The following is a 13,507-nucleotide window of genomic DNA, read 5'->3' as shown; positions in this document are numbered from 1 at the left end:
ACCCCCCACCCACAGGGTCCACGTAGAAAGATTCTTATTAATTATCCGTTTCTTTCAAAATACATCTCCTCCTCCAATTCTCCGATGACCTGTCTTCTAGATCCAAGCAGCTGGAGGAGTGAGGGTTTTGTTTGAACTATCCAGCAGCTTTTCTTTTGCCCTCCTCCCTTTCCCCTCTGCTCGGCCCTATTTAAGAACTAGGATATCTCGATGCTCTCCACAAGTCCGCTTGCTCGCAGTCCCTAAGCTCTCCCGCCACTGGACTTCCTCCCCTTTAAGGCCCACCCCTCCCCCATGTCCACGCCTCCCCCTCAAGCCCCACCCTCGATCCTCCCCTTTAAGGACTAGCCCAGGACGCCGAGCAGCCTGTGACGCGGCCGCCGCCCCCGGGCTGGTACTTCTCGGCGCGGCGATTCCTCCGGCCGGGCCCTGCCGTCCCGCGTTCCCCGGAGCACACGTCTCCGGGGGGAGGGAGCAGGGCTGGTGGGCGCCCGCGGCGCACAGCGGGACCCACGGGGCCCCGCGACCTGCCGAGCCTGGAGCCGGGCCGGGGCGGGGCAGCCGGCTCCAGCCCGGAGCAAACTTCGCCGCCGGGCGGGGCGTGGCGGGGACCCGGGCCCGAGCCGGAGGAGGGGGCGGCCGCGGCCCCTGCCTCTGCGCGTGAGTCGCCAGGCACCATGCTGTCGGGCTCTCCCGGCCAGACTCCGCCGGCGCCGTTCCCCAGCCCGCCACCGCCAGCCCCGGCCCAGCCGCCGCCGCCGTTCCCCCAGTTCCACGTCAAGTCGGGCCTGCAGATCCGAAAGAACGCCATCACCGACGACTACAAGGTCACCAGCCAAGTGCTTGGCCTGGGCATCAACGGGAAGGTGCTGCGGATCTTCGACAAGAGAACCCAGCAAAAATTCGCCCTAAAGGTAAGTCTGGGCCGCCGGGATCGCGCTGAGATCCGGTGCAGCTTCCGGTCACCCCGCGAGTGGCCGGCACCCGAGAGGACTCACGGGGACTGCCATGTTGGGGTGTGAATGGGATCTAGCCGGGTGGCCACTCTTGGGTCCCGGACGGCCTCTGCTCGCTTTCCCCGGCGCCGAGGACACGGTGGCCTCATCCTCCCTCCCTCCTTCCTTTCTGCGGGCACAAAAGGCCCTTTACTCATTGAGCTGGTTGGTCGGTCGGTTTGGAGAAGTTCGCTCTCTGAGGTTTCCTTAACCCTACTCCTTATTTGGGAGCCGGAATGTGACTTCGCTCTCCTCGGCCTCGCGAGGTCGGCGCGCAGCGGTGGGGCGCGTCGGCGCGGCGCGGCGCGGCACTGGAGACTGGGGACCCCGCCTCCGTGCCCCGCGATCGTCTGGAACCGCCGGCGCCTGGCCTGCGCTGCCCCTTAGGCTGCGCCGCGCTGTTTCCATTGCTCCCTCACCGTAGGAAACCTTGTCTGTAAGCCAGGCTTGGCCCAGTGCTGGTACACTGGTCCCTGGTAGCCGGAGACTCAAAGGCAGGAAATACTATTCCTGCATTTGGGAAACCCACTCTTAATCTCTGTGGGTCTACCCGTCTCTGCTTCTGTCGGTGGTAGTGGAGAATGGGGATTTCAAAAGGTCCGAGTGAAGCAGGGGAGGCTGTCATTCAGGGTCACTGCAAAGTTTTCTTCTCTCAAGGGTTTCAGGTTACACCATATCTCTAAAGGTCACTTGTCAGGTTTCTTTCTCCTGGGGTGTCTCAATGATTGGAGGAGCTAACTACTTCCTGTGTTATATTTTTCTCTTCCCCTTCAGCCCACACAACTTGCTTTGTTTCAGCTATTATAGAGTACAGATAGATTGAGTTATGCGTGAGACCGTTGTCATACACGGTCAATGGGACCAAAACCTGGTACTTTGTAGGGGGAGAATAAGTTCAGTTTTTACGATGTTTTGCTGTTTTCATCTTCTACATCACATTAAAAAAAAAACAAGCGAACAAACTATAAGCTCTTGGGGAGTTAGCTAATCGAGGAAAGGAGTTGATTGGGTTGAACGGTGGCTCTGACCTTGGGGACTGGAGGCAAGGGAACAGTTTGACCACAGTTAACTGTATTGTTGAGGAAGTGACAGGTGTTCTTTCCCGGAAAGATTTCTCTCTCCTCTGCGATGCCATCTGCCTTTACCCATCAGCAGACTGGGGCTACTAGCTGTTCATTCTCCTGCATAGTTGGAACACAGTATAAAGACTTCACAACAAAAAACCCTGCTTCACCCCTTCCTATTCTGTTTGAATACACACACAGTCCTCTGAAGTGCTCTTGGCTGTCAATTCAGATTGCTGGTATAGTCGACAGAAGTTCGTGTACTTTTCTCCTTTGAATAGTTTTGAAAGGAAGGAGCCTAGCCGCGTATTAAGCAGTCTTCATGCTTCCCCTTCTCTAGTCAGAAGTGGGTGACTACGGGACTCAGTCTGTTTTGACGAAAGCAGCCTGCTCCTGCTCCTGGAGCTACGGCTGACTCAGCTGGCAAATTGCAGATTTCGAGTACATCTTTGTGTTGAGATTTAGTAGTAGAGGAAGAACGGAGAGCCAAGATGTTTGGAGAGTGGCAGCCGTGTCAACAGCATTTGCATACCCAAATATTGGCTGAGACATAATCCAGCCACGAGGGAATCTGGTTAAAAGAAATCCTGTTTCAGTGACATGCACCACCGAGATTCCTACGTCTTTTTTGTTGTTGTGGTTGTGTTGTTTAAAGATTTATTTATTTATTATATGTAAGTACACTGTAGCTGTCTTCAGACACACCAGAAGAGGGCGTCAGATCTCATTACACATGGTTGTGAGCTACCATGTGGTTGCTGGGGTTTGAACGCAGGACCTTCGGAAGAGCAGTCAGAGCTCTTAACCGCTGAGCCATCTCTCCAGCCCGAGATTCCTACATTTTACACTTTAAAAACTTTAGGTGCTGAGGAGTGAAATGATTTCAACACAAGGAGCCTTTTTTTTTTTTTTTTTTTTTTTTATGGGCAGCATGGGAGGGGAGGATACAGTGGAACAGGCTGGGTTGATGATCCATCTCTCTGGGTGCTAAGCAGAGACGTGTGCTCTATAGAGTGTATGGACCCCCTGCCTAGTGGCCAGCACGGGCACTGTGGGGTTTTAGAAGGCTGTCTTGTAGCCCTGAGGAAGGATGGGGAGTGAAGGCTGCTCATAGGCTTTGCTCTTTGTTCTATTAAGTGAAACCAGAGCTCTTTTGCAGAAGACTCAGGTGGGTAACACCTACCTGTGATTCTAGTTCCAGGGGCTCTGACACCCTATCTGTCCTCTGTGCCCATGGTATGCACTTGATACACACACACACACACACACACACACACACACACACACAAGCAAAACACCCATACATACAAAATAAGGATAAATAAATGAAGGAGCCAGCTGGTCCTGTTGCTTTCCTTTATCTTCTTGGGGAAGCAGATGTTTAGATGCTCTGGTAGATGCTGTCACCTTGCTTTCTCATCCCTGCTTGCCAGCCTCTGAGTCACGCACACACTTCCAGCCAGTTAGAAGCCAGTTGAGAGATCATCACCCTTCAACACATTCATTTAGTTGATGAGAAACCAAGGCCCAGAAGGAAGGAACAACTCGCCCAAGGCAAGTGGTAATTCATGCCATTCACTTGACCGAGGCGGGAACTGAACCTGGTTCTTAGTCTCAGGCCCCTCTTTGCCTCTAACTACAGTGGTATTGACAGGCAAGTATCCGGTTGCTGTTTCAGTCTGACCTATTGGCCCCATTTATTGGCCCGAGGACAGTGGTGGGTATGGTATATACCACCTTTCAGCTGCATTTGCTCAAGTTGGAGAGGCAGCTTTTAAGCCAGCAGGTCCTTGAGTTTTGGATGTATAACAAGGCCCCCTGTCCCCGTTAGGGAGTTTGTGATAGTCATCCTATTTATCACTCTTCAGGGAATTCTGTCATTTCTTTGGTAGGGACACCCAGTCTCAGTCCATCTGTCTGTCTTCCATGTGGGTTACACGGCTGCATCCTGCCTTACTGTGTCAGGGTGACGCTTAGGTATTAGCTGAGCAAATTTAATTAAAGCTCGTATTATCGTCCCACTCTGCTGTTCAGTGCTGATTAGGTGAAGCGTGTTATTGCTTTACAAAATCCGGGATGTTGTCATAACTTATCTCTGTTTACCTTTCCGTTGCGTAGACTAGGGGAAGCAAGGTCCTGTAGTTTCTTCCCTTTCTCCAGCGTGCCTCTCTCTCTGGGTTGTGCCACAGTGACGTAGCTGCTTTTGGTAACATGATGGAGAGATTAGAACCTCTCACCGTTGTCCTGGACATTGTTGAAGGGCAACACCAGCCCCCTCTCACTGCCTATGCCCCCCCCTCCAGTAATGTCCTCATTCTGCGTCCTCACTGGAGAGATGGCCTGATAGCGTGACTGGCAGGGGGCAGTCGCAGTTTGACATTTGCTGGGTGGAAACATGAGGTAAGGAAAGTCTCATGATCATGCCATCCAGTTTGGTTCCAGGGAGCTGACAGCTTGTGGAGCCTTTACCATAGGTTTGTTAGGCTAGAGGGTAGAGGCATTAATGCCCTATAAAATGTTTGGGGTCAAGAAATCTATTTGGAGAAGGCAAGATCTGTAAATGTCGTCTAGGGCAGCAGTGTCAAATATAGCAAGCATTCTTTGCATATAGCTATTTGTATAAAAGTTGCCAGAGTGCAGGCATAAAATCAAATGGAAAATGCAGTTGCCAGCCTCAGTTTGAATACTCAGAAGATTGTTGGGTCTCACAGGAAAGACTACTAGTCATTGTTGGACTGGGGGCTAAGTTGTGTGACCAGGAATAGAGGGATTCTGAAAGGCAGACATCTGCGAGGGAGGATTGCTGCTGCCAGGGCAAGCCTTGGCTGGTGGCAGTGGGAACTTGTTGGGCCTCTGAGGAATGAATGGGTCTGCCAGAAGTCTTGAAACTGGCTGTGGCTAGAGCTGAGGGGAAGAGCAGGAGACCAAGTAGGCCAGGAGCAGTGGGGCTAGAAGCTCAGGACCAAACTGACTTGTCTTGGGGTCAAATCAGCTTTAAAGTGTTTTGTTTTGGGGAGGTAGGTAGGCATCATTGAAGTTGGGATTTGTAGACTTAGACAGAAAGGCCTTCAGAGAACATAGCTATCACGTCATCCTGGTGTGGTCTTAACCTCTCCACTGAAGCAGGACTCTGGGTCTCTCTCGATGCAGGATTAGAAAGAAGTGGGTTAGTTAATGTTCCAATGGCCCTTTTTTCATTTGTGAATTTTGGACTTTCATGGAATCTGAAAACTCTGCAGTTAAAGTAGTTATGGTTGGGTGTCTAAAAGTGAGGCAGTAAGGAGAAAAACCCTCATGGGGCCTCAGGGCCACATATTGGTGTGTGTGGGGGTCTGGGAAACAAAGTGCTTCTTTCCCGAGGAGGATGAAGGCATTCACGGTTAGAGAGACAGGAATTGGGGTGTAATCAGTGGAGCAGGAGTGACAGTGGGAACAGGAACCAAATCCTGGGGATGGAGGTGGAGTCAACCTCCAGTTCTCTCCAGGAGCCAGGGATGGGAGGGGTCTGTGCCAGAGGGCATGGCAGGTCTCAGCACCTAGGTCTAGGTAGTTTTGAGGTGCCAGAGCAGACCTGCTTTGCTTGGAACCATTGCTCTCCCTGGCTGGTTTTGTGGTACAGAGTGTTCACTGTCCTGCCTCCTCTGTTTCACACCCTCCCAAGGGTCATGGTGAGGTCTCAGTGCTCCCCTCCCGCCATCTTTTGCGTGGTTCTCTGCCTTGGATGGAGGTGAGTGGGCAGGGGAGAGTTATTTGTAGGGATGGCAACAGCTCTTGATAGTTGAGTGATAATGGACACTTCTTGGTCATCTTGTCACCTCCTCCATCCCATTGAGGAAGAGGCTGGGCTCCTACAGAAAGGCTCTGTGGTGTGTCCCAACATCTTGCTTGCTTGTGGGCAATGGAGCCAGATGCTGTGGAACCTGCTCTTGGTGTGGGTTTCTTAGGGTGTTTGGTTGCCAGCAGGAAGTGATGCTGGTATTGAAGAGCTGTCAGCCTCAAACTCAGCTCCCGGCTCTTCTCACAAGATGCTTTTCCCACATCCCCCCTTGTAAATGGGGGCAGTGGTAGAGAAAGGGGGTCATGTCAGAACAGCTAGATACTGTTACACCAGTAAGACTGAAGTGTCTTCTCTAATCACTAGGACTGATACCCCTTAGGGTCTTTAACACTAATATTTTATATTTTGAGGTATATAAGTTCATACATAAGTTCAAATATAAATAGAGATGGGCCCGTTTTTAGGGGTTATGTGCTAGATAAAAAGGTAAAAAAAAAACCCCAAAACTAAACAGTAACAGCAACAAAAATCCACAGTAGACTATCCAATAGTCTAGGTTTGATGCTCTACTAACTGACTGTGTGGCTTTGACTGAGAGCTGGGCTCTAGCTGTCACTAGGCAAGCCCTGGCAGTGTGCAGGCGTAGAAGAGACGATTCAGGAGCCCAGACACCAAGGTCAGGAGAGACACTTGCTGACTTGCTTTGTGTTGAATGGTTAGCAGTACCTGGGCCAGTGTGGATGCCCTCTGATAGGTGTAATGCGTCCAGCCAGCTGATAATCTTTACTGACCAGCTGACCTCTCTCACGTAAAAGCTTAGGAAGTATTCCAGCTTGCGGCTCAGCCAAGAGGACAGGCAATGTCAGCTCTTGCCTTGAAATTAAAGAATGCCAGCGGAGTGGGGTACAGGGTGGAGATGGGGATCCCTTGTTTTCCTTCCCCAGATTCTGTCATTTGAAGTCATTGGGACTTTTGTAGGCCACTGCAATCAGTTTTTAAGGCTGTGTCCTGCATTGGGGCACCTGACTTGGGGGTAAGTATGGCTGAATTGTAGCCATAACGTTACTGCTGGGTAGTGTTTGTCTTGGCATTCGACATCATTCACTCAGCCACGGTCTCTTGTAATGGGCAAGGGGTTGTTCTGAGCCTGTAAATGGGGCCTGATTCCCAGAGTTGATGAGGATGGTAGGATTTCTGTGTTGCTCCACTGGTCTTCAGAGAGGGCTGGCCATTAAGGAAGCAAGTGGAGAGGGCACGGCTGGAGGAGACTGCCTTCTCCTTCCTGTGGCTCAGCATGGATATGGGATCCTGTGTGCTGGGCTGTCCTGATTTGTTTGGAGGAGGAGGGCAGAGGAAAAGGGATCATGAGGTTGGGCTTGGCCTCTGGCATTGTCGTATTCTTGGAGACTTTATTCTGTGGTCCAGTAAACATCTCCGTATGCCAGCTGGGAGGTGGTGGAGCCTGGGCCTTAGTTCAAGGTCAACCTCTGTTTGTATGGGATGTTCCCCTTTAAGATCAGAAAAGCTACATGTTTACATCATTGGGGACCTGAGCTCTCCAGAAGGGTCACAGGAAAGGGCATCTTATTCTTGAGGGATGGCTTCAGGCATCTCCTGACTAGTGCCAATTTGGACTCCTCTGGGAGGTGAGAGTGGTGGCTGCAGGTAGCAGTTCTGGGCATCCGTGTAAGCTTCTGCCTCAGTAGACAGGAGGGAGCTCTGCTGTTGATGCCTGCCTTGTTTAGCTCCTAGGTGAGTCTTTCTGACGGAAGCAAAGGTAACCCATCTTTTATCCCTGGGAAGGAGAGGGAATCCAGAGGACTCTTCCTGGCTCATGCCTCTGGCTGACCCCTGCTTCTTCTCTCGGAGCTTCTTGCCCTCCATCTGCTTCAGGGCAGGTGACTGAGTTGGTCCCTTTGATGGCATTTTGACTATCTGTGTTATTAGGAGCCTTCCAGACCACACTGACCATTTACAGCCAGGCCTCCTGCCTCGGGCCCAGGACTGATACGCAACCTCTGTCTCAGTGTCTAAAAATAAACTGGCTACGCTGCACTTCTCTCTTCATACCCAGGCCCTGGTATCTGCCCCAGGTCTTCTTGCCACATGCTGAACTGTTGATCTCATTTTTAACCTGTGCCCTCCTCTGTGCCCTTTCCCTTTCCAGCCTGAGCTTGGTGGGTAGTGGGACAAATCTCTGTCCTGAGGGCGAGGTATCTTGATTCACTTAGACAAAGGCTCCAAGGGGCTGCCTTGCCATTCCCCAGGCAGGAGAGGGCCAGGCAGAGGAAGGCAAGCAAGCTTTTATATGGTTAGGCCTTCTGCTATGCTTACCTGCTTCTTAGCTCTTGCCAGTGGGTCTGAGTCTGCCCTCAGTGTCAATCCTGTCTGGCCTGGGACTGAGTTTGCTGCATCTTTGTCTTCTTGTCCTATTCCTAAGCTACACTCTCCACCCCACAGTGTGTGGCCTCATGTTACCACATCCTGAAGTATGACCTCATTCTATTGACTTCCAGGAGTAACTGGGCCCTGGCCTTCTGAGTACCTCCTTGCTGAGTTGGGCCAGGGCCTTGTAGCTTAGCCACCTAAGAAGGACACCAAGGACAGAAGACCTTTTACTTTCTCACTGCAGTGGCAGAGGTATCGCCTAAGTGTATCCTCTTTCTTTTAACTGCTAGGGCTTCTGTGGAGCAAGATGAGGAAGCTGTGGGTAGGATGTCTCTTAGTTGCAGACAAAAGGCAGGATATCTCCTTCACTTCCATCTGAGCATCGCAGTCCTTGGACAGGTGGTGTTGATACAAGCCATGGCTCAGATCCATGTTCTATGTCTGTTTCCTGGAATCAAGGTATATTTGAGGGGCAAGGGTATGTGGCATGAGTGTTAGGAGCCAAGAGACAGGACTTGAGAAGTCCTCTGCCTCTGTGGAGTTAACTACCTGTCTTCTCTGGTCTGTTGTCCCCAGGGCTTCAGTTCTTCTACACCAGCCCCTTAGCCTCTAGATGGGAGGAGCCGAGTATACAGTTGATAAGAGTTTTATTCTTAACTGAGACAGAAGAGGCCCCTGTCTTCAGAATATCAGGCTTTCCCTCTTTCCCATTGAAGCCTTCATCCTTAGCCTCCAATTCTTAGGAGAAAGCTAATAGACTCCTAAGGAGCAGGCTTTGCAGGAGCCATGGGGGTACGACAGGAAAGGAAGCGTCTGCAGATTGCTGGCCATGCCTAGCTTCTGTTGAGCTCTCTTGCAGTGAGGGAGCAGAGGATGGCCAAGGACCTGTGTGGAAGGAACTCAGAGCATCCTAGGAATGCAGGTAGACTGGTGGGGACCACCCGTGCCCTGGAATGGTATTGGAGAGGCCAGTCTAATAAGGGGGTATTTCATGCCTTTACTGGCATCTAAGGCACAGTGAGAGAGCAAAATGTACCGTAATCTTTTGTTAACTTCCTGTGGAACACATGGTATCCTTCTCAGACTTCCAGGCTCACAAGCATCATGCTGTCCCGAAGAGCAGGCCAGGATGCTCAGTGGCTTCATCTGCCCTCTGCTCTCTTTCCCTTCCTCTGTGCTGAAAGAAAGGAGTGGTTGCACTCCTCACCCGGTGCTCACGCTCTGCTCATGTCGAGGACTGGGTCACCTTGGCTCAGATTCTCTGGAAGGAAATAAGATAGAGTTGGGGTGAAATAGACAAGAAGCAATAGAGAGAAATGCCGAGGAGCAGGGGACAGTAAAGTACCGAGGCCAACGCTGGGACCGGTCAGCCGTGGAGGGGGGTCTCTCCCGGTACTGTGCTTTGCGGATTAGTTTGTCTCCAGCCAGGCTGTGACCATACAGCTTCCCTGTTGGGTTCCTTCTGCCTGCCTGATACAATGACTTAGGCAGATGCTTCCCAGGTCTGGGTCTAATCAGCCCCTCTGTTTGAATATTTACTTGTTTCATTCCCCTATTCCCATTCCTTTGCTTCCATCTCTGTATCTTCTTTGTCCCCTCCCATCGCCTCTTTCCCCCCTTGGCTTTTTCTGTACCCTACAAAGGCTGATCTTTCATGAAGTCTTTCACATCCAAGTGAGTCCTGAAGCTGAGGCATCGGTCAGTAGCAGAGCATGTGCCTAGCATGTATGCATAGCAGAGCATGTGCCTAGCATGTATGCAAAGGGCTCTGGGCTCCATCCCTAGAATTCTTTCCTGCTCCTTCTGCCCCACAAAACGTAGAAGAAAGTGTACTGTCAAAAGGAAGAGACCCTTACCTGTTACTCAACGTCTTAAGTGCATTTATTTCTCCACGGGCAAGATGTTTGGTTTCAGTATTAGATTATGCAGTTAATTTCTTGGAAACCTACATCTTTTTTTTTTTAAATCTTTTCCTTTTTTAATTTATAAAGCACTTATTTATTTGGTATATATTCATGCATGTGTGTGCCTGTGGTGTCTTTCCTTCCGCCTTCTCTGTTCCTTGGTCTGAGCTCAAGTCACCAGGTTTGTCAGCAGACACCTTTATCTACTGACCCCTCTCACCAACCATATCCTCTTATCTCAGCATAGTGATTTGATGTTCTCATTAAAAACAAAATTCAGGATTGGACTAGTGGTCGCACTCGGATGGGACAGTGCTGGCTGGGCTCTGAGATTAAGCTGGGGGCCTAGTAAAGCCCTTGGCTGTCAGTATGAGGCCCTGCTGTCTCCTGGCGGCTGCTCCAGGGTCATCTTCTGGGGGATTCTTTGTCCATCCACTCAGATCTTTTGATTCAAGGAGGTACCTTGTGTTTCCCTTGGTGGGATTCTTACTCCTCACAGGAGAATGACAAGAGTTAGTGCTTAGCCCTCCCCTCTTGCTGCTCTAGGGACCCTCACTGTCTTCTCTGTGAAGAAGACCCTCCTGCCATACATGTGAAGTGTGTGCCAACTCCCCTACAGTTCTTGGCTAGCTCTAGACCCACAGCAGGGACATAGATGCAGCCGAGTGTTTTCTGTCCGCTGGCCTTGTGCCTGTGTGTCGCAAGACAGACCAGCGGTGAACATCACACTGCCGGGTCTGAGGTCAGAGCTTTCAGTCTCATGGGGCTACTTATTTCCCATGTCCTGAAGCTTGCATAGGAGATAGAACCCAAGAGACCTGGTTTCCAGCCCTACCATTGTGGCCCCGAGCAAGTCCTAGGCCATGTTTGGATTTCCCTTGGTTTCTCTGTAAATCAGGCTCAGACTTGACTTAGCAACACTTGTGCACTGAATGCCTCTCCATCATTGTTACTACGAACCACTGCTGGGAAAGTGACTTGATGCTGGGGAAGAAGTGTAGAGAGAGCCACCCAGGGAGCCATTCTCAATCGCTGTTGAAGGCCAGGGTTATTTTATCCTCCTCTTGGCTGTAGTATTTTTATTCATTCACCCAGTGTTTGTAAATGTTTGCTTTCCCCCACGATGCCTCCTGTCTTCCCTGCTGACTGGCCATCAGGGGGCCCAGATGTCTGGATTAGCCTGGAATGGGAAAGTGATCTTTGTTATTCCTTGGGTTTACACCTCATCTGCATCTCTGCTGTGAGATGAGAGGAGGTTGGAGGCTCCAAGATGTAGTGTGTGTGTGTGTGTGTGTGTGTGTGTGTGTGTATTTTATTCTTGTTTTAGCAGTATGCGACAGATCTTGTATTTCTAAGTAGGATTTGCCTTAGGGTAAGCTTCCATTCTCCCCAACCCCCCAGATCCAGAATAACTGAATTAATTAGGTTTGGTGAGATGGCTCACTGGGTACCCTGCTAAGCCTGACCTAAGTTTGATCATCAGGCCCTACACGTGTGCTGTGGCATGTGAGTGTCTTACCCCCTACCTCCATAAGATGTAAGTAAGAAAAAGAAAATTAGCAGTGCCAAGAACTACTTCTGTAGCCTCCCTTGGCTACATCAGAGCCACATGCTGGCTTTGATTCATATCTCCCTTCTGTCATTCAGACCTCTGTGGGAAGCTCAGCTGCTCTAGGCGTTCTTGGTTTAATAACAAGTTCTTATGGAGCAGGTGTGATGGATGGGACAATGCAGCTGATGCTGGGCACACTTTGTTAGTCCTTGCAGTGGTACCACAAAGTAAGTCAGTTTTTTACAGAAAAGGAAACATGTTCAGAATAATTAACTCATTAGCAGTTATTGAACACCAAGTGCTAAGCATAATTTTAGCTTCTGGGGACATATCTGCTTATAAAACAGACAAAGCCAGTCTTATCTGCAGGGGGCTTGTATTCCTGTAGGGAAAAAAGATGGAGCACACTAATTAAATGATATACCTTGTCAGATATTAGTGAGCACAGAGTAGAAAATAAAAAGGGAGTTAGGAGTCAGTATTCCTCTGCCTGCCTGCCTGCCTGCCTGTCTGTCTGTCTGCCTGTCTACCTGTCTGTCTCTTTGTGTGTGATGTTCTATTGTTTATATTCATATTAATTTTTAAAAACTTATTTTTATGTATATGGACGTCTTGTCTGCCTAGATAACCATGCACCATGTACATGTGGTGCCCACAAAGAGGGTGTTGGGTCCTCTAGGACTGGAGTTACTGGTGGTTGTGAGCCAGGTCCTCTGGAAGAGCAGTGAGTGCTCTTAACCGCTGAGCCATCTCTCTGGCCTGCTGTTTTAGTTTCACTTGGCATACTAGGAAAGGGTTCCTGGAGGAGGTGAATCATGGGTGAATCTCCAATGTACTTGGTAGAAGAGGGTCTATCGGGCAGAAGGAATAGCCGAGGCCAGAAGCAGTGGATGATGGGGATGCTTGACTCTAACCTTTTTCCCCCCTTTTTCTTTTTTTGAGACAGGGTTTCACGATGTAGCTTGAGCTGTCCTCAAAGTTACGGTCTCTCTGCTTTGACATCCTGGGTGCTGAGATAGCCAGCATGGAGGGCTTTGCTGGGCTCTGAGAGCGCCTAAGTAAAACCTGGTCCTTTTGTGGTTCCCAGTTCTATCTCTGACGAGTTCTTCCATGGTCGCATTATAGTTCAGAACATAGGCGACCTAGCAACCAGTGTTCTGTTTTTAATATCTGTGAGTGCTTATTTGTACAAATTGCTATAATGGTAAGGGTGGTTTGTGGGCCTTGTCTTTGGAGTTTACAGTCTTATACAGAGTGTATAAAATCAATGAGAAAAAGCATGGCCACTCCAGTCTACCCTCCAATCTAGCTCTTCCTCTGCTTCTTAGTTTTATTAATGAATCAGTGGAAAGGTCAGGGAGCAGGTGCTAGATAGGTGGCAGAGAAAGGGCCACAGGTGGTCAGGAAAGGAGACAGAGACCCATGGGTGGCTCCTCAAGACAGGGTGTGTTGAGGTGGGATCATTTCATGGTACAGCTCAGGACACTGCGTGGACAACACCTGATCCAATCTCTGGAGGGTATGGGCAAATCTGTAGACAGATTTTTTTTTTTGTTTGACCAAGGAGAGAGATTTCTGTTAATCGACTGTTCTGAAGAGCTGGATAGAAGTGAGAGCCCTAAGGAGTGCTGGGCTGGAGTTGAAGCAGGGGAGGTTTTCCCTCCCTCCTTGGGCCTCCAAGTCCTCCACTAGGCATACAGGTGGAGGACCAGCAGTTCCGGGCCCTGTCCTCTCAGCACGTGGCGAGCAGAGGGCAGGGCTACGGAAGGAAGGTCAGTCGTTAACACAGTTAGAAAGTGAAGCAATGGGTTAGGCCTGGTTTTTTC

At 50.2% G+C, this 13,507-nt stretch overlaps 1 protein-coding gene across 2 annotated transcripts in view; it reads left to right on the top strand.

The window, feature by feature from the left end:
• Positions 1-353: 353 nt before the first annotated feature.
• Positions 354-13,507, top strand: part of Mapkapk2 (MAPK activated protein kinase 2) — a 46,302-nt gene continuing 33,148 nt past the window's right edge. The window contains exon 1 of one of the 2 annotated variants that reach the window (XM_021163370.3): positions 354-914. In XM_021163370.3, coding sequence (XP_021019029.1) covers positions 678-914 — 237 coding nt within the window. In that variant the 5' untranslated portion in view covers positions 354-677. Of the gene's footprint in view, positions 915-6,667; positions 6,871-13,507 lie in introns of those variants that run through there. The other variant, XM_029476461.2, reaches the window with a different exon arrangement.

Source organism: Mus caroli, unplaced genomic scaffold, assembly GCF_978045245.1.
Source record: "Mus caroli unplaced genomic scaffold, Mus_caroli_1 scaffold_1, whole genome shotgun sequence".
NCBI classification, from domain to species: Eukaryota; Metazoa; Chordata; class Mammalia; order Rodentia; family Muridae; genus Mus; species Mus caroli.
This window is presented reverse-complemented; position numbering and strand designations above follow the sequence as displayed.